Source organism: Pteronotus mesoamericanus, unplaced genomic scaffold (genome assembly GCF_021234165.1).
Source record: "Pteronotus mesoamericanus isolate MK-2021 breed Mesoamerican mustached bat unplaced genomic scaffold, CSHL_Meso_final contig_25, whole genome shotgun sequence".
Lineage (NCBI taxonomy): Eukaryota > Metazoa > Chordata > Mammalia > Chiroptera > Mormoopidae > Pteronotus > Pteronotus mesoamericanus.
The window spans coordinates 17,302,732-17,326,168 of record NW_026555105.1 but is presented as its reverse complement, the minus strand read 5'-3'; the positions used below and the strand labels follow the sequence as shown (position 1 = coordinate 17,326,168).

The window sequence follows — 23,437 nt, the reverse complement described above, 5'->3', positions numbered from 1 at the left end:
TTTGAAACTGAGCTCCCTGGAGAGTGATTATTGATTGAAAATTTTCAGTCTAAATAAAAAACTGAGAGGCCTAATTGGTAAGAGTCAAGGTTAGAGGGTACAGACTTAGGGAAGAATGCACAGTTGTGAAATAAAGTTGGAATTTTTCTAGAGTAATCCAGAATGAAACACATGCTAAATTTCTTCCTAAGCCAAACACTCCTTCTCTGTATCAATTCAGTGGCAGGAAGAGTTGCGAGGATCTCCAGACTGAATGCCTGTGAGTATCCACAGTGTTCTTCAGACATTTTGGCTTGTGTATTCTCTACATGAATGTTGAAAAACTATGAATCTCTTAGCACATTTTAAAGTGACATCTGTTTTTGTCTCACAAGTTTAAATAGTTGCAAGAGATATATTTAAAATATAAAATTTATTTTAATCAAAATTGTGGAATTACAGAAGTAGCTCTTTCATTGTTTCCAAAGCTAGTCCTATCAATCCAGACAGTTACATCAGACTTAATTTCTGTGGCATAAAGTCTACCTTAATATACTTCAAATAAATGTGTTAGTCATTCACAGTAGACAAGCTTCTTGCATCTGAGTTCTAATTTTAAGACAGGAAATTAGGTTGATTTCTTCCCAGATGAAATGTCACCTCCTCCTTTAGTGGTTGTAACTGGGTTTTGCCCTCAAAAGCTGAGCATGCTGGAATGGTCCCTAGACAAATTAGGGCCTGGACCTAAGCTGTCCAATGTGGTATCCATTAGACACATGTGGCTAGTAAGCTCTTGAAATGTGGGTAGTCTGAGTTGAGATGTGCTGTAACCGGATTTCAAATACTTAGTATAAAAAAACCCCCCACAAGAATGTATAATATTGCAATACTTTTTATATTGATTGCATGGTAAAATATTTTTGGATGTACTGGTTTGAATAAAATATATTCTTAAAAATCAGTTTCACTTTTTTCTTTAACTTCTCAATGTGACGGCTAAAAATTCTAAATTTACATATGTGGCTTGCATATGGGCTCTCATCGTAGTCCTGTTGGACAGTACTGGCCTAAATTCACTGGCTTTCTCAACAGCATTTCGGGAGAGAATTAAACTCTAATGCCCAAGGTATCCATATAATGAGTTGATCTCTCTCCTGTGCAGTCTGAATGGTACTAGTTATGAACTACCCTTGAACTGAGAAAACTGAGAACTGAGAAAATAACCTGTGTGCTTTTTATTCAAGTGAGGAATTGTAGTTAAGAAAGTCTAGAGGTTTTAAACCTCTGCACAATGTACCATGTTAAGATGCGGGATGAATGAGAGGTAACCTTTTTATGTAAGTGGGAGAAGTGGAAAAGGTGAAATGGCAGAAATCAAATGTGTCCGCTTCTCAGTTTAGGAAATTGTATTTGCGGGAATTGAGTGTTGTGAAACTGATACTTCTTTAGTTTTTCATACTCTGTCTTGTACCTTCTGGAAAGTGTGTACTGGAGTAGATGCACTTCAGCTTGCAGACTGCTCCTCTGAAGCCACATGATTTTATTCTGATAAAATAAGTATCTTCCAGTTTAATGCTTTTATTTTATAAGTGTAGGATTTCATTCCAGAGAGGATCAATTTAAGAGAGAAATGGTGTTTCCCTCTCTTAAAGTTCCAAACTTTCCGTTAACACTTGTCTTTCCTCCCCAGCCAGAATCTCTGGAGCAAGGTCTGGGATATGAATTGTTAAAACAACCTTTCCAGATCATTCTTTCTGAAAGAAGAGTTAGGGAAACACTAAAGTTCTATGTAGTTAGCCCCAGTTCATATATGGTATCAAAGTGAAGAAGGTTTGCTAAATAGCTGATAATGTAGTTCACATTCCCTTTAAAAATTGCTTAGAATAACTTCATTGACTCAGTGGAGGCTTGAGTCCCCTAGATTGTATACAGACTTGACAGGAAAAGGATCTGAGCTCTTTAAGGAGGGTTGTTGCTGTTTAATTTGGAACGTGTGTTATCTCTGAGTTCCCACCAGTTGGAACAAAATAATGGTGGCACACTGGGAAAATTGAACACAAGAAGAGCCAAGGAGTTCACCACCCTCTTTGGGTTTGCCTCCTCAGAACTCAGCCCTGTCTTTTGTTTGGCAATTTGACATGGCAGGTCTAAAACTTCTGGTGTAAGATGAGTCTTCTCTCCCCTTCCCATCCCCTTTTCCTTTCTCCTTCCCCTTCCATTTCTTTCCCTCCTTCTTCCTCTTTCCCCTGTCCCCTTCTCTCTCCTTTGAAACTTCATCAGTCCCCTTAGCCCTGTCTTCCCCCTAAGCTTCCCAGTTTCTTTTCTTTTGTTTTCTTCTTCTGCTTTCCTTTTGGATTCTTACCTTTCCTGATTGTGGAAGAGCTTCTTAAGTGTTAGATTTAAAAATAAAGAGTACTGTCTAAGGGTTTAGCATCTGCATGGCTAAGTTATGTCAGTGCTGGATTTGCTAGTGGTCAGCAGCCTTGCCTGGAACACTGACTGTTAAATAGAAGAGTCTCCTGAGATTTTCCTGGAATTGTTTTTAGAGGTTATAAATCTTGACATTCTTTTTGATTCCTCAAAACTAGGATCAGTGCCAGGCTAACTAGTTGAACAAGCAGAGATTGAGAACAATCAAGCCGTAGTTCCAGGGTTCATGGTTTAAGGATTAGCCTGCATAGTAGATATTCTGAGTATTGGATAAGTCCAGTTTTGATGAAATGATGTGATGCTGATAAAAATGACTTTTCTATTGTTTTTACACCTTCATATTTTAAAGCAGTCATGTTGAGGTAGAGTGTTTTAAAGAGAGGGTTTCAGGAGAGATGTATATGACTAGAGCTGGGTCACAGATGTCAGCATCTCTCATAAGGAAGTAATTTCTCACCTATTTCATTTTTTTGTTTTCTTATAGTTTAAGTAGGAATGCTTCTTGATCTGTTTATCACGCAAGAATGTCTTTGTGTGTATGTGTGTGTGTGTTATAGCTAACAATGAGGATTGGACACTAAGAAATTACACACCTTTTTTGTGTGGTTTTATTTTCATTGTAGCAGTGGATTCAAACTCTCAAACATTGCAACCAATAACACTGGAATTGAGAAGACGGAAAATATCAAAAGGAAGTGAAATCCCATTAAAACGCCCTCGGCTTGACAAAAATTCATGTGAGTCTTCAGTTTGTGTATGTGCACCTAAAACTGACTTCATTTGGGTTAGCTTCCCCGTATCCATGTTTTCCCCAATTTCCTATAGTCTCTAAGACTTGTCCTTGCTCATAGGAGCTAATATGAGTGGGATGTGGTTGGATCAAAAAGAGTTTTGCTAGAAGAACAATAAACCTCAAAGCACAAGCTCCATTAATATTGGATTGAGTGGTATCACCTCCATTTGATTTGAATTCCACTGGAAATTTAATGGCTTAGGAGGGGATGAATTTCATATGCTGAGTGAAACTTTAATAATACTATTTATTGATTTTTTTAGAAGTATCCTATTGGTTGCAAAAAAGATTCATGATGGTTCTAAAGCTCTATAAACCTTATTGACTTTAAAAGTCAGTGTATAGGCTTTTATGTTGTAAAGTTCCAACATAGAATGTGGTTGTCAAGATTGGGACATGACCTTGGCATGTATTTGCATATGAAAAATTCTATCCTGGCAGACTGTGCCTTTACCTAAAACTACAAACTAGGAAAAGATATTTCCTTTTATCTCTGGTCTAATATTCCGTAAGTCTCTATAAAACCCTTATAGAGGACAGCCAGTCCAGAAATCTGTAGTAGCAAAGTTATTTCTTCTGGTCTCTTGACTACAACTCTCTTAATGGTTTATAGCCCAGGAAAAGTCAAAAAACTACCCAGAAAACACTGACAAAGACTTATCAAGGAGACGGTCCTCCAGGCTGTCCACAAATGGGACCCATGAGATCTTAGATCCTGACTTGGTTGTATCAGATATGGTTGATACAGTTAATACTGATTCTTTGCAAAACACATCATCCAGTACCAAGGAATCTGAAGAAGGTGAGTCAAAGTCTGTTCTGGAACTGTATTGCCAACCTGATGCCTCTCTAGTGAAAACCAGTCTGAACCTTTGTGTACTGCCTTCCATGTTGTAGATTGTCTTGAAATCACGTTACTGAATGGGCTGCAGTGTTTTTATAACATATTGTTCCTCACTGATGATTCAGTAGACAAACATTTTGAGATTGGTTTTGCTTATATATGTCTGAATATTGGGTTATACCTACAGTGCTGAAGAGCCCTGCCCTTCTCTATCTTTCTGGTGCTGTCTTATTCCAGTACCTGTGCTTTTTTGTTAATGCTTCTGGCATATACTCCCTTCACTTTAACCTCTTTCCTTGAGATGCTCACAGCCCTGGCTATATGTGCTAGAACCCCTGAATATATTTTTTTAAAAATATATTTTTTAAAGATTTTAATTATTTTTAGAGAGGGGGAAGGGAGGGAGAAAGAGAGGGGGAGAAACATTTATGTGTGAGAAATACAGTGATTGGTTGCCTCTTTCACGCCCCTAGATGGTGACCTGGCCAGCAACCTAGGCATGTGCCCTGACTGGGAACTGAACCGGCAACCTTTGGGGTCACAGGCTGGCACTCAATCCTCTGAGCCACACCAACCAGGGCAATTAAAAAAAATTTTTTTTAAAAAAATTTTGGGGGGGAGGGAGAGAGAGAGAGAAAGAAAGAAAGAGAAAGAGAAAGAGAAAGAAAGAAACATCGATTTGTTGTTCTGCTTACTGATAACATTCATTGGTTGATTCTTGTATGGGCCCTGACTGGGGATCAAACTTGCAACCATGGCATATTAGGACAGCATTCTAACAACTTAGCTACCTTGCCAGGGCAGTGAATATATATCATGCTGTGAGATGAATGACTTCCTCTAAAAACAGTTCCTGGCTTTCTTAGTCTGTTGAGGTACTTTTGGTTCTCAAACTATATGCACGTGTAATATATGTTTCCTAAGCTTTCTTTTTTTCTTCTAGGTCAGTTGAAATCTCCTTTGGAAGCTGGCCAGATATCATCTGCACTAACTCGCCATTCCCTGGGGGATGGATTGGGGGCTCCAGGTTTGGAGTTGAACTGCAAGTCAATGGGAGAAAACACTATGAAAACGGAAGCGACTTCTCCCCTTGCTGAGTTACAAGAGATATCTACTGTGGCAGGTTCATATTTAGAGTTAACATAATTCTCTCCTAATATATACTTTTGATTGTGAACTATATAAATAATGGATTCTTCAAATTATGTTTCTTCACCTTTTATTAATAGTACTCCCTTATTTTAATGTTATACCCTTTTCATTTCTCATATTGCTAATTTGTGTTTTTTTCTTGATTAGTATGATTAGGGATTTATCAATTTTGTTTCATAGTTTCAAAGAACCAACTTACTGTTTTTTCTCTATTTGTCTTTTTAAAATGCCATTGATTTCTGTTTTGACCTTAATATTGTTTTCTTCCTTTAAAATTTTCTGGAAGTATAGTTCATTGATTTTAGATTTTCTTCTTTTTTCAGTATGAGCATTTAAAGTTATAAATTTTCTTCCTGGCTAGTGTAGCTCAGTGGATTGAGCACTGGGTTGCAGGTTTGATTCCCTTTCAGGGCACATAGTTGGGTTGCTGGCAAGGTCCCCAGTTGGGGGCCTGTGAGAGGCAACCAGCTGATGTTTCTCTCACACATAATGTTTCTCTCCCTCTTTTTCCCCCTCCTTTCCCCTCTCACTAAATATAAATAAATAAAGTCTTTTAAAAAATAAAGTTATTAATTTTCCACTAGCACTGCTTTAGCTGTATCCTACAAATTTTGATGTTCCATTTTCATTTGATTTAAATATCTTGTGACTTATTTGTTGACCATGGGTTACTTAGGATGTGTGTTTCATTTTTTTGAGTATTGGCTTTTTTAAAGATACCTTGCTGTTACTGATTTCTGATGTAATTCCACTGTGGTCAGAGAATGTACTCTGTAGGATTTTAGGCTTTTAAAATTTGTTGAGACTTATGGCCCAGCATGTGATCTGTCTTGGTGAATGTTTCATATGCACTTGAAAATAATGTGTATTCTGCCATTGTTGTTTATCTGTTCTGTGTCTATTAATTAGGTCAAGGTGGTTGATGGTATTTTTCTGATATGTATCTCCATTGATTTTGTTTTTTTGTTTAGTTCTATTAATTACCAAGAGGAGTGTTAAAAATATCTTAACCGTGATTGTGTATTTGTCTGTTTCTCCTTTTATTACTGTCATCAGTTTTGCTTCGTGTATTTTGAACCGACAACCCTTTGGTTTGCAGGCCAGTGCTCAATCCACTGAGCCACACCAGCCATTGCTTCGTGTATTTTGAAGTTCTGTTTTTAGGTGCATACACATTTATGATTGTTATGTTCTCCTGGTGAATTGCCCCCTTTGTAATATGAAATATCACTTTGTCTTTGATAATAGAATTTGACTTGAAGTCTCCTTTGTGTTATTAGTACAGGTATTCCAGCTTTCTTTTACTTACTGTATGCATGGCATATCAAACACTTTCTGTCAATATAAGTGTGTCTTTAAATTCTAAGTGTGTCTCTTTTTTTTTTAAAGATTTTATTATTTATGCTTAGAGAGAGGGGAAGGGAGGAGAAAGGGAGAGAAACATCAATGTATGAGAGAAACTTCAGTTGGTTGCCCCTTGCACACGGCCCTACCGGAGATTGGCTGGCAACCCAGGCTCCTGCCTTGACCTTGACCAGAAATCATACCAGCGCCCTTTTGCTTTGCGGGACAATGCCCAACCAACTGAGCCACACCAGTCAGGGCTATGTGTGTCTTTTGCATATAGTTAGGTTTTGCTTTTAACTGCAGTGTTTAATCTACTTACATGAAGTGTAATTATTGATATGGTTGCTTTTAGGTCTACTGTTTGCTCTTTATTTTCAGTTCATCCTCTTTGTGTTTTATTCTTCCTTTCCTAATTTTTTAGGTTAATTGATTTTCTTTTTAGAATTCCATTTTAATCTATTAGCTTTTAGCTATAATTCTTAGCATTTGTATTAGAGGATACCACAGGGATTTTTTTTTTTATATATATATGTATACACACATATACATATATACATATATGTGTCACAATTTAATATTGAACCACTTTTTGTTAAATGTATAGTTCCGTTAATTCCCCCTCTGCCTTTACTCTCTAGTTGTCACATGAATGATATCAACATATGTTATAAAATCCACAGTACAGTATTACAATTTTTGCTGTAAGCAATTACACATTTTAAGGAAGACAAAAGAAGTAATCTTATTTACCTATTTACTATTTTCGGTGTTCTTCATTTTTTCCTGAAGATTTCCTTTAGTTTTTCTTGTAATACAGGTTTCCTGGTGACAGCCTTTCTTGGTTTCTGTTTATCTGAACCTAGGCTTTTTGAAAATACAGTCTTTTTTTCCCCATCACCTTATATTCCCCTTATACCCTCCTCTCCCCACAGTCGCCACACTGTTGTCCCTGTCCATGATTATTTTTCCTTTTTGCTTGATTCCTCTACTCCCTAACCCCCGCCCCCATACCTGTCATCCTGCTCTCTTATCTACAAGTGGGGGATCCAAAAAAGCCTGAAATTTATTTATAAAAAATTGTGTATTTATTCTTAAATGTTTAAACTTCAGTCACCTTCAGAGTACTCTCCATTTGATGCAGTACACCTATTGAGATTTTTTTTCTACTGCTCAAAACAGTTTTTGAACTTGTTGATTTTGTTGCCATTTAGTGCTTCTACCATTTTTTTGTTTTACCTTTTTCATGTCATCAAAATGTTTCCCTTTGAAGACTTTTTTCATCCAGGGAAACAAAAGATGTCACTTGGGGTGAGATCGGGTGAATAGGGAGGGTGGGGCATGGGAGTCATGCCATTTTTGGTGAAAAACTGCTGAGCACTCAGTGTGGTGGGGGCAAGTGTGCTGGTAAACCACCCATCATGAAATGGGCAAACATGTTGAGTCTTCAAAAAAAATTCACTGCAGCTGAACACAGCCTCTCACAACAATGCCAGCTAGAACACTGATACAGATGGGTTCCTAGAACCCTCAGCTAGCTGGGGAAGTCTGTACTACAAGGGGCCCACCCTCCAGAAGACAGTTCTGTTCTTTTTTTTGGTCTCCCTCCCCTGCCCACGTAAGAGTCTGTCTCTATTTTGCTTATTAGGAACATGGTTTTAACTTTCACTCTTGAAGGATATTTTCACTGGATATAGGATTGTGGGTTTACAGGTTTTTTTCTTTTAAGTACTCTAAAGATGTTATTAATTGTCCTGTGGCCTCTATTATTTCTAAAGGGCAGTTAGTGATCATTTATATCATTGTTTCCTTGTTTGTAATGTGTTGTTTTCTTTTTGGCTACTTTCAAGAATTTTCTCTTTTATCTTTGGTTTTCAGCAGTTTGACTATGATGTGTTTAGGTTTGATTTTTGTATTTAACCTGCTTGACTTTCAGCTGAGCTTTAATATGAAAATTGGCATCTCATCAAATGTCAGCCATTATTTCTGTGAATATTTTTTCTGTGCCATTCTCCGTCTTCGAGTTTGGGGATTTACATTAGACCTTTGTAGATATGTTATGTTAGACCTTTTGCTATTGTGCCACAGGTCATTGGGACTCTGTTCACTTTTTTGTTTTTTTCAGTCTTTTTCCATTCTTTTTCAGATTGAATAATTTCTTTTGATCTGTTTCCAAAGTTTTACTTCTCTCAACTTTAATCTGCTATTAAGCTCATCCCCCGAGTTTTTTATTTTGATACTGTTTAGTTCTAGAATTCCTACTTGGAATTTTTTTTCTATATTCTCTGCTGAGATATATTCAGGCTGTTTATTCATTACGGACATTTTTAGATTGAACAATTTCTTTTGATGTTTGCATCAAAACAAACAGATGTTTGCAGAATCTTGTGAACTTGCTAAGTACGTACCAGGCCAAAATCAGTTACACGTAGCACCTGCCTAGGTCATCTTAACTTGGGAGACATGGCATTTAGGCTCAATATTGAGGGATGAATAGCACCATCCCACAACTAACAGATGAGACTAGGTATTCTAGCAAAAGAAACAACATGAGGAAAAGTGTAGCACATCTCCTATTAGGCTATTTCAAATGGAGAGAAAGTAGTCAATCAAATAGTTCATATTCTATATTTTGATACTATATATTTGTGACTTTTTTAAATATTAGCTATCATGAAATTTATATATTTATATCCTCTTTTGTGTTATACTTAAATATAAATCTAATTTATATATTTACCAATGAAAGAAGATTTGAAATTCTTTGCCTTTCTTTGGGAAAGGCGAATTCCAAATATTAAGAGTTATGTAAATTATAGATAATAAATTTTACATTGTTAAAAGGTTAATAACATTTAAACAGTTGTTTTTAAAGATTTTATTTATTTTTAGAGAGTGGGAAAGGGAGGGAGAAAAGAGAGGAGAGAAACATTGATGTGCAAGATACATTGATCAGTTGCCCCCCCCCACATATGACCCCAACTGGGGACCTGGTCCACAGCCCAGGCATGTGCCCTTCCTGGGACTTGAACCACTGACCTTTCAGTTTGCAGGCTGGTGCTCAGCACTGAGCACAGCAGCCAGGGCTAAACAGTTTTATTTTTAATGTGACTATATGTAACACTTTTACACAATATCTGTATGTCTATAGAATTGTATACTTATTTTTGTATAATTTCAATTTTGAAGAGAGGGGTAGATCTTCTCCTCCTCGTCCTCCGCTTTCTCGTCCTTCTCCTTCCTCCCCTTCCCTCTTCTCCCCTTCCCCTTCCCCTCCTCCTCCTTTCTTGACCAGATGCCACCTAGTTAACATAAATGCTGTAGCAGAATGGTCCTTTGAAAATAGTGAACTTAAAGTACTTAGGTGTTTCACTCCTGGATCATCTGTGGTTCCATTAGGTTAGGCTTTGGTCCCCCTGGGTCAGAGTGTTGTACCTCAGTCTTGTGGGTGCAAAGGATCTCCCTATTCCTGCTGAGCCTGCCCTCAGTGGCAGGGATCCTTTCCTTCCAGCCTGCTTTTCTGTCACTTGGGAGAAATTATTAGAGTTGATGTACAAATAAGGTGGAAATTTTATCTCAGAATTTAGTTGTCTGTTTTGGCAGAGAGAGCTCTAGATGACAGCTACATCCTGTATAACTCAGCAGACTAAGCTCTTAATTATGTTGTGTTAAAGGTGGTATTATGTTAGACATCCCTTGAAATTAGCAATGATTTATTCTTACACCACTAGAAAACATGCTCTGCAGATGAGATGAGCGGGGAGACTAGGTTAGAGGCTAAATCCAGTGCCTATTTTGAAATTTACGTATTTTGTGGGAGTCTTGGACTACTCTTTCTAAAGGACACACACAGTATCTGTCTTATGTTGGTTAGTATAGCTGTGTCTTGATTTGTATAGAGGATGGAAAGAAGGTAAAGTGAGGGTGGGACAGATGAGTCTTGGGAAAGGAAGATGGTAAGATACTGTGTATTCTTTTGCTTTTTCAGGTTGCACAGAGGAGTTTCAAGGGAATGATATTGAAACCACTACAACTAAGTGAAGCACTGCCTGTTTTCCAAGATAGTTTATAGTAATGGTAGAGGTCAGATTTCCTTGGGTTTGTGCTGGGAGGAATAAATGCAGAGTATGGGACCTATTATTTTATTCTGGAAGTAGACTCTAAGCTATTTGCTTTGATAACTTTTAAAAGCCAGAGGAGAATGCAGTTGAAATTGTTCTCCTTGGGTAGGCATTTGTTTATGCTGTAGAACAAATTAGAGTAGGTGCCCTTAGAAGTTCAGATATCTCAGATTATTCTTTAATTCTGGGCCCAGCCTGCTAGCCATTGACAGAAAACCAGGACCATTTGAAAATGTGCTATAGCCCATTCGTTCATTTTAGTTAACAAATAGTGCCTACTAAGTGCTATACTCTATTCTAAGATGTCTCATTTGTGAGAATATTCTACATGAAACACAAAATCAGTGAGGGAGTAGACCTAACAGACGTGTAGGCTCAGTCAGCAGTTTTTTTTTTTTAACTAAATATTTGTTAGAATGGGGCACTTCCATGTGGTCTAGATCAGCAATTTTCAACCTTTTTCATCGCATGTCACACACAAACTAATTACTAAAATTCTGTGACACATCAAAATGTTACATTTTTTGCTGATCTGACAAAAAACAGGTATAATTTTGACTCATTCACACCAGATGGTTATTGTTGTATTGGCTGTTTTCATTTTTTTATTTGACAGTCTAAGGGAAAAGAGATCAGTTCCCCTGACTAAATAGTCAGGTATTGCATGTTTTAAAAGTTCTTGTGCCACCACACACCAGTTGAACATTGCTGGTCTAGATCAATGATTCTAATCCATGGAATCTTAATGTGTTGTCAGTTGTAAAATGAATAGGAAGTTGTTATTAAAGTATCAAAAGTTTACAGATGATTTTAAATTATCCAAGTTAGTTTCAAACTAATGTCTAAAATAGTTTTTGCAAGTGATTTATTTTTAAACTAACCAGGTCAGATTTAGTGTAATGCTATAATGGTTTAGCTTTCATGCACTTGAGTAGGAGGATCATAGGGTTATAGACATTGCAGTTTGGGAAGTTGTGGTGTCTTTAGTTTGCCATCAGGCATATGCTGTTGTGGAAAATTGGTTGAGAATTCATTGTTCCAGGGGTTAGAGAGATGAATGAGACATCTGATCAACGCCCTTCTAGGCCTCTCTGTCCAGATGAATGACTAAAACTGCAGGTATCAGAACACGAGAGAAAGTAAGGTGGTGTGAGTAATACTTAGAATAAAACTATGAAAGAGAAGACTCGACAGTTATATTTGCCGGCTACATGAAAACTGAACTCAGGACTCACTTGAACTGTTACTGTATGCCGAGGAGCTCTGCTAACTGTTGAGCATACAAAAATCAACTGGTGTTCTTGGTCTTAGTACTCATTAAATGCTATTTGGTTATGACTTTGGGAGAGCACTGATATTTAGGTTGATGGTTTGGAGGCAGGGATGGAAGAGGATGGTACTTGCACATGTCCTTGAAGGATGAGTAGCAGTTAGGCATTTGGAGATGGATGTAGAGCAGCATCAACAAACATTGTAGGGTCTTTTTTCTAAGACTTTCAGGTGTGCTTTTTGACTTAATTGCAGGCTTTCTGAAGTGGGTTAAGACTGAGCAGGTAAGCTGCTGCCATACTGAGGTCAGTTGCTTTGAGGAATTTATGGAGCTACTGAAAATGCAGGATGTGGGGATAGTCCTGAAACTTTCACTTGGCTGTCTGTGTTGGTAAGGTTGCTTTCCTTCTATTTAGCTATCCTGTGGCCTTAAGGTAGTTTAGAGTATTTTTTCCAAATTGTTTGAAAATAAGTTGCAGGCTTTTATGCTTAAATGCTTTGGTGTATATTTCCTATAAACAAAGACATTCTTTTACATTACCACAATATAATTACTGAAATCAGGACATTATTTAAAGTTGACCATGGATTTTGTTGTTACCTTTAAGCTCATTTATGGAAGTGATCTTATGTTTATTTAGTTACCCTTATAACTTGCTTTTTTATATCCATAAATTTGAAAAGAAATCCAGAAAAGTACAAGAATAATAAAATAAACATTCTCCCACTGCCCAGAACTCCTTGTGTTTGGTCATGAGTGCCTCACTCAGTTTCTTATGCTGACCTGCAGTGGGCCTGTGCCTTCTGGCCACTTGCTACCTCTCCAACTTCTTCTTTCCTCACTCTCTGTCCTTACTAATTTTGTTCCAGCCACATGGCCTCCCTGCTATTCTGCAAGTATAGCAGTTATGCTCTCACCTTTCATTCAGCACACTTTTATTGAATACCTCTTATTCCCAACCAGAGCAAATAGATCCATTGGAAAAGTTACCTCATCAGCTAAGTAGTTGGTAATATTTAATTCATTGGCTTACTCATTCAACAATCACTTTAGCAATGTTCCTTATATACCAGAACTCTGAGAAGAAAGCTGGAGGGGTTTAGGAAAATCGCAAGAAAATGAATAACTTGTCTCCTTGACCTCAGGGAGGCACTTACTTACAAGAATAAATTGTCCTGGATACTTCCAGTTGGTACAATAAGTGGTCAGTAGCATTAGTGATTGTTCATTGCCTAGCTTAAATATTTCTAATCTGCCATAATGTTGAACAACCCTTTTTTTCCAAACAAAATGTCAAGTAAGTCCTTTTTTTTTTTTTTTGATGCAGTGATCCTTTTTCCAAGATTCCTGCTTGATATGGGGATTTTAAATACTCGACATATATGACCAGATAAAGAATGTTTTGAAAGTTAATGTGAGAAGGTTGTTAAATATGTTTTCTAAGGTATTAAAAGTTAAATTTCACCTGTTTCTCATTGATTTTCTTCATTGAAAAACATTTCATGACAGGAACATAAGGTCATCCCAGACTTTGTGAGATGACTCAAAAATGGTGTCATAAGGAGACAATAATGAAAGGTTTTGTTTAATGCTGATTTTTAAATGAAATTTAATTTTTTACAATCAGAATACTAAAGAATACTACTTTTTTTAATAAGTACTAGTTCTTTTGATGAATTGTCACTACTATCTGAATTAAGACCTCTGGGACCCCTATTTTAAAAAGTGTTTTATAATGAAAAAAATGGTCATTTTCCTATTTGTTTTTTCTATAAATTTCAAAGCCAATATGTGCTAGTGAAAGTTAAAACAGCTAAAAGAAGAAGAAAGTCCTTCCTTTATAGTTTTCTCACTCTAAAAAGAACTATGGTGCATTTTGGTGTGTGGCTTTCCATCCTTCCAGACATGGTTCTGTGCATATGCCTATACAAACATACACATACACATACAGCTTTAAAAAAAACACAATAATAGAATCATATTCTTTTATTATTCAGTGGCTTGCTATTTTTATTTATGGTATTCTTCCATGTTAGTTCATATCTCCTTGCACAATTGCATATGATTTATTTTATTATATGAATATTCCATAATTTTAACTATCCCCTGCTGGAAGATATTTATTTATAATTTTTCACTATTCCCCTGTTTTATAGGCAAAGAGCCCAGTACTTGCCATGGAATGACTTAGCCAGAGTTGTGCACTTCCTACATGGCAGGTGTGGTGATGTTTGGTCTGTCACTCTTATCTTCCAAATGAGTGCCTAATGCCACCTGATGCTGTGTGAATATCCCTGCCTTAGGGAAGTTGTACAGTGTGTGATGCAAAACTACTGTTCTTGAGAGGACTCATTAAAGCAGGAAGAGGCTTATTAGTAGGGTGGCAGGCTGGAAGAGCAGTGTGTGGTACAAGTGATGTCAGTGCCAGACACAGTGGTGCCTTTGGAATTCTTTAATTTGAGGGGGGAATTCTTTAATTCAATCTGGAATGTGAGTGGTGTTCCTAGTGTTCCTTTTGGAACAGGGCTTAGTGGTGAGTACATGACGATCCAGGAAGATTGCTGGGAGAGAGGGGGTGTTGTAGAGAACTCATTCACCAGGAATGTGTTATGTAAGCAAGCTGTAAGGAAGGTGGTATCATCATCAGAAACATCTAGCAAGGCCCCTTGAGGCCAGGATGCTGCTGTGTTAGTCATTGTTTAGTGACTGCTGTCGTGAGCTGGTGCCAGTCTTGGAATTTCTAACCTGGGCTGGAGTCACCATCTGAGAAATCAGCGTGGAGGGGGCTCCTGGACAGCAGCAGGAGGAGCTGGGGAGGGCAAGTCTCGTCTGGAGCAGAAGGGAGGATTAGCTGCTGCTCCTGAGGCAGCTGTGGTGTTTGGGGCAGCTCTGCCATCTTGTGGAACAAATGCTCAGTGATTTTTATGAGGGTAGAGTGCAGAGACTGCAATCCAGGAGGTCAGTTTCCTCCTATTTACATACTCTGTGGCCTCAAAGTATTTTTACCTGCATATATTTTTAAGAAATTTTTATTTTGAAATAATATCAGACAACAAAGTTGCAAGCATAGTACAAAGAATTCCTGTATAGGCATACCTTGGAGATACTGAGGTTTGGTTATAGGCCACTGTAATAAAGCGAGTATAGCAATAAAGTGAGTTATAATCTTTCTGCTCATGGAAGGTCTTGCCGTCAGTTTGTAAAAAATACAATATCTGCAGAGTGCCATAAAATGGAGTCCAGTAAAATGAGGCATGTGTGAATATCATCAACCAGATTCCCCACTTGTTAACAGTTTACCATGTTTGCTTTATTCTGTTTTTTTTGGTTTTTTGTTTTTTTAATTTTTTACAAGAGTTTCTTTGAGCCAAACTGATGACATATGCCAGGGAAGCAAGATCTGAAATGCTCCTATTCAGTTTTTTAAAGTATTTTTTCTGAATTGTTTGCAAACAAGTTGCAGAGCTTTGTCCTTGAATACCCCACTACATATTTCCTAAAAACAAGGATGTTCTCTTACACTACCACAATATAATGATCAAAATCAGGACCTTTATCAGGTGTGGCAAAAGTGGGAAAAAATTTTTTGTTTTTTCCTGGTCAGGATCTAATCCTCAATGACACATTAGATTTAATTGTCATTTTTTAAAGTTTTATTTTATCTGAAATGATTGTTCAGTCTTTATCTTTCATGCCTTTGATATTTCTGAAGAATATGGTGTTCCTGAATTTGGGGTTTTCTAATGTGTCTCCATGATCAGATTTAGGTTATTTGCTGTTAGCAGAAATACCATGTAAGTGATATGTCTTTTTCAAGTGTATTGTATCAGAAGGCACATGATACCTGTTTGTCCCATTTATTGGTGATGCTAACTTTGATCACTTGGTTAATGTAGTAACTACCAGGTTTCTGTACTGTAAAGCTAGTATTTTTCCCTTTATAATTAAAAATAATTCTCTTGAGAGGATGCTTTGAAATTATGTAAATACCTTCTTTAGTAAATGTTTACCTACTATTTTATTTTAGCATTTATTGATATTTCTTGCCTAAAACAACTTTAACTGTGATGGCTGCCTAATGGTGATTTCTGACTCTCATCATGCCTTCTACATTTATTAGTTTCTATTTTATTGTAAGGAAAAGTTTCCCCTTTTTTATTTACTGGATTTATTTATAGCCATATGGACTCGCGAATTCTTACTTTGTTCTGTGGGTTATAAACTGTTTCTATCATTATTTATTTTAATACCCATTTTTATCCCAGATTTGTTTGGCTAGTGGGAGCCCTTCAAACTTGTTACTGTATCTTCTCTTTTTTGAGTACTTCTTTACTTTCTGGCATAACAAGATGTTTTAAGCTCATCTTTTATTTACCCAACCCTGGATTCAGCTATTTCTCCAAGAAGTTCTATTTCTTTTAAGTGGAGAAATTAGAAACCAAGATCTGGGTGCGAAGTTTGCTCTTTGTTTCTTGGGTATACAGAGAAAATGTGGAGGTTTCTCATTACCCCCTGCCTTCCTAGCCCAGACCCCTCTCCAGAGGTATCCATTATCAGCAGTTAGATTTCTATCCTTCTGGTTCCCTTCCTCTGCATTTTTATAATATCTCCCCCCCCCCCCCACCTATAACCATACATGGAATTGTATAGTATGTACTTGGAAATTTCTCTCTTCATTTAATAATATGTCTTGAGATTATCCATATCAGCAAATACAGAGCTACTTCATTCTTTTAAGTGGCTGATTAGAATTACATAATTCAGACTTCTTACAATTTTTTAAACTGTTTCTCTGTGGACATTTTGATTTTTTTTTTTTTTATACTAAGCATTTGACTAGACTTGCTGTGAATATTTAAATCTGTTCATGTTTTTCTCTTATTGATTTTTTACTTCAACGCTGAGAAAGTTATTCCTTCATAGAGTAAAAAATGTTTTATTTATTATAGTATTCGAAGTACATGTCAAGAAAAGTATTTTAACTACTGGGTTCATGTGGTGTCATTGCTGACTAGAATACCAGCTGTATTAGGGGTTGGTGCTGGGGGAACACAAGACAATGAGAAGTGACCCTTATCCTCTGGCTGGAAAAGTGACTAATAACAGGATCCAAGAGTTGATCCAAAGTGCTAAAGATGGGATGTAGCAGATGGTCACTTGTCCCAGGAGTTGAAGGCGTGTGGTCACTGATTGCCAGGGCCATTGGGATACTTTTCTGCATATGGAGTGAGCTGGGTCTGGATGGGGGTGAAGACCTGACTGAGCCAAGGAAGAATGGCAGAGAGAGAGAGCACAGCATGAGCAGAAGTACAAGCTGTGGGAGCACGAAGCAGTTGCTGGGGCCAGCAATTGGCTGGGTCCGATGCTGAGGCTTTGTTGTGGCTTAATGGGAGATGTGTTTCAAAAGCAAGATGGTACTTAGAATGCCAGACTGAATATTGCCAGACTGAATATCGCCATCATAGTCATCTAACTGTGAGGTTTTGAAGTACTAGTAATGAATACACAAAAGAAGGGGGGATTAAATAAGGTATTTTATTTCTAATCCAAGTTTCAAGAAACACAGTTTAAAAACCTTTTTTAGTATAAAAGTAATGTATGCTTATTGTAAAAGGGAAAATATTGTTACTAGAAAAGGAGAAGGCTTCTGATCCTACTCTGTGTTATCTATTGCTATGTAACAATATTACCACAAACATAATGACTCAAAACACACATTTATTTTCTCACAGTTTGTGAGGAGATTGGTCACAGCTTAACTGGGTCCTCTGCAAAGCTGCAATCAAGGAGTTGGCCAGGGCTGTGTTCTCACCTGAAAACTCTGCTGGGGAAGGATCTGCTTCCAGGCTCACTTGGTTGTTGGCAGCATTCAGTCCCTTGCAGGAACTCAGACTGGGGGCCACAGTGTTTTGCTGGCACTCTCAGTTCTTTACCACAGGGATCTCTCTATAGAAGAGCTCACAAGATGGCAGCTTGTTTCACCTGGCCAGCAGGGAAGTGTGCCTACTAGTAAGATGGATGTTACAATCTTACATAACATAATCATGAAAGTAACATATTGTTACCTTTGCCATATTATATTAAAGGCAAGTTACTGGTCCTTCTCATGCACAAAGTGAGGGGATTTATACATGGTTTGTGACTACCAGAAGGCAGGGATTATTAGGAGACATTTTATAGTCCATTCCCCTACCACCAAAAAGGAAGGAAACAAAAAAAAAACACCACACACACACAGTGAGGAAAACATTCCTTAAGTTAAAATTCTTAAAAGGAAATTCAAATTGTGTGGATTATTTTTCTCTGTATAGTAGTAACTTGGGAGAAGCAAGAACAAAGGATGACTATTGGGATTTTGAGCCTGGGAACCAGGAGAGAGCTCTATGCTTTGCCTTGATTCCTCCAAACAAAAACCTTTTAAATAAGAGGAATATAGGCGCCTGGCTAGCTCAGTCAGTAGAGCCTGAGACTCTTAAATAAGAGGAAGAGCACAGAACATTTAAATGAGAATACCAGTAACTATTTGCAAATACTGATTTCCATGCTGCTTTATAAAAAGGAATAAATTGGTTTCTACCCCAAGGGTAACCTGATTACCTCTAGCTCTTGAACCAGGATTCTACAAGGATTTAATGTACATATTTTCTGCCCTCTGTGTCTTAGTAACTGCTCCCATGTTGACAAGGACCACGGCATCCCAAGAGTGGATGATGTCACTTAACTGGTACCATCAGTGACAGGTGTTCCAAATGAACTGTCCTCCCCTTGGGAAATACACATCTGCGTGTGAGACTTGGGATTTATGTAGACAGTGGCCAGCAGGCCCTTTTGGTAACCAGTGGTCCTCCTAGTTTCTTGACCATGCTTTCCACACCATGTTTCTTTTGTCACAGGAACACCTTTCTGGGGTGGAGCATAATGTGAAAATATAAAAGAATTTTGTTGCTTTTTCTACTGTGAAAATAATATGGCTACTATAAACACGTTAGAAAACACAGAAAAGTAGAGAAAACTAATTTTGTTTACTTGAAAACCCATAGTAAAAAGTTGCTATTGTTTACTTTCTTATAATTCTAAAAAATAATATATACTGTTATATTTTGTGTATTAATCTTACACATGATTTTATGTTTTGCTCATAATGTTTCTTTTGTGGGTTTTCTTGAGCATAGTTATGCTGGGGGTTTTTTACATTAAAAAACAGAAAAGCCCTAGCTGGTGTGGCTCTGAGGATTGAGCTCTGGCCTGTGAAGGACAGATTCCCAGTGTAGGACACATGGCCTACACTGGTGTATGAAATGCGACCGCACATTGATGTTTCTCTCCCTCTCTTTCTGCCTCTCTAAAAATAATAAAACCTTCTAAAATAAATTTTAAAAAACCCAGAATATTTAAAACACTTTTGCTGGCTGCATCCCTTTACTGTTCCTGTTGTGCCTTTATTAGTCATTAGTACATCAGTTTTTGATTAATTAGATGTTAAAATTGTGCAGGTCATGCCACTGATACATGAACCCCTGGTTGGGACTGTGTATGATATCGATTGTTTTAGGCAAGTCAACTGTGAGATCAGTGACAGCTATGATGACAGCTAATGTTCAAGTAACCCATTACAGTTGATAAGAGTTTTCTCTCCTGTTACCTCATGGAGACACGTAGGAAGCTAACTGTCAATAAGATAAGTACTGTAAGAGAAGAAAATAAAGGAACACACTCTGTATTTCACATTTTAGAATAAGAAGTGAACAGAACCAACTGTAATACCAATAGAAAGGGATAGATACATGATTTATTTTTCATGAAGTACTTATGGGGATTCAGAGAAGACAGAACAGAATCTTTTCTGCTGAGAAACCAAGGAGGAAGTGTTGTGCAAGGAGGTGGCATTTGAAGAATGAGCAGGGCTTTGCTTGTGTATGGGAGAAGTGTGCCAAGCAGAGGCAACCGTGTGGACTACACTGGCTGGACTGGCAGCTTTCCTTGTGCATTCAGAGAGCTTGTTGTGGCTGTTGTAAGGGAAAAGTAGGATAACATTGTAAAGTCTGGAAAATTTTCTATACCTCTAAAAATTTGTTGAGTTCAAAATTAGTACAGATTGTAAGACTTCTTCATGAAAAAGGAACACATACTTAAGTCTTGGAGTATTTTTTTGCTGTTGTTTCACTTTAACATAATTTTTATCATTAAAAAGTGAGCATAAACAACATTACAATGTAATGTTTCTTATTATTTTTTAGTTTGAGGATCTAAGATTATAGTTAATTGTATAATCTATCATTTTCTCACAGGTTATTATCCATGGCTGATTTGTATCCTATTTGCTGCTTGTCTCATACTGATGCTTGTGTTGTTTTTTCCCCAGCAGTGCAAGGTAGATTATTAACAGGCTTATAATGAGAAAGGCATGAATATATTTATACTTTACTGAATTGAGTTTACAGGGGAATCTTCCTGAACTTCCAAGGTTGAAGATGCGTAATTCTCAAATCTTCTTTTAATGTTTACTCCTTCAGACAATTGCCAGCAGCTCATTTTTTGTTTTATCAATGTTTATCTTGGGGGTTCTTGGCTTGGCCAGGGGCTTCGTAACAGTGACACCTGGCAGTGTCTTCTCTCCTAGGGAGTTTCTCTGTTTACCTGAGCCTCTGTGATCCTCGTACCACCTCTCAGAGGCAAGTGGCCCACCTGCATGCCAGGCTTGCTCTCCTTTGGAGGTCCAGCTGTTCCCACCTTCTGCTAAGCAAAGGTTTTGCTTTTGGAAGGGGGCAGTTTTTATCCTGCTAACTAAAACTTATTTCCTTTTGAGAGGCTTACCAGGTTCAGGCTGCTGTGACACAATACCATAGACTGGGTGACTTATAAACCACAGGACTTTGTTTCTCACAGTCATGGAAGCTGGGAAGTTTGAGATCAAAACTCTAGCAGAATCGGTGTCTGGTTGAGGCCTACTTCATAGTTATTACAGTTCTTACTGTAACCTCACTTGGCAGAAGGGGCAGGAGAACTCTCTGGGGTCTCATTTATAAGGGTACTAGCCCTATTATAATGTAGTCACCTCTCAAAAAACCTGCCTCCAAATACCATATTTGGATTAGGTTTCAACATATGAATTTTGGGGTCTATAGCACTATTGTACCAGGTATATCTTTATTTCAGCAGATAGTTTGACCACATCTCCCTTGCAGTCTATCTGTGGACAAGGAGGAAATAGATATATGAGCATGTTGGTGATCTGCATAGATGAAATTGAATTGCCTCAAGCAACTCCACCCAGAATGTAGATAAATTGATTGGTGTCAGCCTAAAGGCTTATGCATAGGCAGTCCTCAGCTCTGTCCTTCTGGATCTTTATCAACAACTTGGAAAAAGACCTAAGAATATATATAGAACTACAAAATCGAGTTATAAAATTATTGGACTAAGGTAATCAGATGGAATTTATTAGGGCTAAATGTAACTTCTGATATATAGATTGACCAAACTATATGGGGAAAATGGAAATATACTTTAACTCATGTTTTTAAAAAAGACAACACAAAGTTCAGGGTTTTGGTGACCTAAGCTTCATACTTTCTAGCATTGTATAATGTGATTATTTAAAAAAAAAAAATCTTTGGCTGCATCTAGTAAAAGTAAGATGTCCTGAAATGTGGGGATAATGATCCCACTGAATAGCCATAATACTGGAAATCTTGTGGTGGGTTTTGGATTTCACATTTTTAGAATGTAGAATGTAGACAAAGCTGAGTGCTGACAGAGTGATGTGTCTCTCAGCCAGAGCTTATGAGGGCTCGTTGAAGGAATGTTTTACTTGGTTGATAATTACAGCTGTTTCTAGCTATGTTCCATAAATGACAAGCCTGTTTACTAAGATGTGTTTTACATTCAAAATGATCTGCTTTGTGCCAAGTAAATGTTAACTATAGCGCTCTCTCCAGCTCTTTGAAATAGGTGTTATCATTCACTTTTATAGATGAGAAATTGAGTAATCAGAATATTTTTAAAAAGTGCACAGCTTATCTATACAATTAATGAAAGGTGGAGCTGGGATTTAAAGTCTGCCATTTCAGTTATAGCATACTGCCTCTGGTGTGAGCATGCAGTGAGGCTGGGAGTGGCGGTGACTTCTGCTTTTGAGCAGGCTAATTCCTGAAAGGCTATTCGTAAGTCCCATTTGTTCATAACCCCAAAATGATACTGCGTAGTAATAAGATACTCAAATGCCAGATACTTTTCTAGACTCTTTGCATGCACTTTATTTAATTCTCATAACTCAGTGAAGAAGTTGCCGTTATTATCTCCAATTGCACTTGAGGAAACTGAGGCAGGAGGAATAAGTAAAGGACTCAGAATTTGAACCAGATTGTCCAGCTGCAGAGCACACTTTTAACCACTGTCCTATCTTAGCCTTATGCAATGAAAAGAGTACAAAGTTTTCAAAAAGAGAGAGTGGTAATTCTTTATAAAATTGGTTCAAAGTTCTCATTTTCAACTCTTTTATATATAGGCTTTTAAATTTTCATTTTAAAATTATTTTCTATATAATTGGTATATAATATTATGTTTCAGGTGGTGAATATAGTGATTTGAGTTGTTTAAAAAGATTTTATTTATTTATTTTTAGAGAGAGGGGAAGGGAAGGAGAGAGGGAGAGAAACATCAATTTGTGGTTGCCTTTCGCGTGCCACCCACAAGGACCTAGCCTGCAACCCAGGCATGTGCCCTGACTGGGAATCAAATCAGCAACTGGGGTTCACAGGCCAGCACTCAGTCCACTCAGCCACACCAGCCAGGGCTGATTTGATGTTTTTATGCCTTACAATGTGATCACTCCACTGATTCTAATAATCATCTGTCACTGTGCAAACCTATCACAATATTACGAACTATATTCCCATTTACCTTTTTCACTCATCCCTGTTTCCCTCCGCTCCAGCAACCGTCCCTTTGCCCTCCATTTCTATGAGTCTGTTTTTGGTTTGGTTTTTCTTTTTCTTTCTTTTTAAGATTTGTATTAAGTGAAACTATAGTGTTTATCTTTCTCTTACTTATTTCACTTAGCATAATATCCTCTGGATCCATCCATGTTGGAAATGACAAGATTTTGTTCTTTATTGCTTCGTAATAGTTCATTGTTTATATATACCACATCTAGTTTATCCATTCATTATAATGGTGGACACTGAGGTTGCTTCCATGTCATGGCTATTGTAATTAATGCTGCAGTGAAAATAGGGGTGCATATATCTTTTGGAATTAGTGTTTTCATTTTCTTAGGATAAATACTTAGAAATGGAAAGGCTGGGTTGTATGGTAGGTCTATTTTTAGGTTTTTGAGGAATCTCCAAACTGTTTTTCATAGTGGCTTCACCAATTTACGGTCCCACCAACAGTACAAAAGGGTTCCCTTTACTCCATATCCTCTGGTGTGAGGTGGTATCTCATTATGGTTTTGATTTACATTTCCCTCATGATTCGTGATGTTGAACATCTTTTCTTATGTC

General features: G+C 37.4%; 1 protein-coding gene across 1 annotated transcript in view; it reads left to right on the top strand.

Moving 5' to 3' along the window:
- Positions 1 to 23,437, top strand: part of PHF20 (PHD finger protein 20) — a 102,845-nt gene that overhangs the window by 48,213 nt on the left and 31,195 nt on the right. Inside the window, exons 7-9 of the mRNA XM_054573821.1 lie at positions 3,033 to 3,146; positions 3,816 to 4,004; positions 4,990 to 5,169. Coding sequence (XP_054429796.1) covers positions 3,033 to 3,146; positions 3,816 to 4,004; positions 4,990 to 5,169 — 483 coding nt within the window. The remainder of the gene's footprint in view (positions 1 to 3,032; positions 3,147 to 3,815; positions 4,005 to 4,989; positions 5,170 to 23,437) is intronic.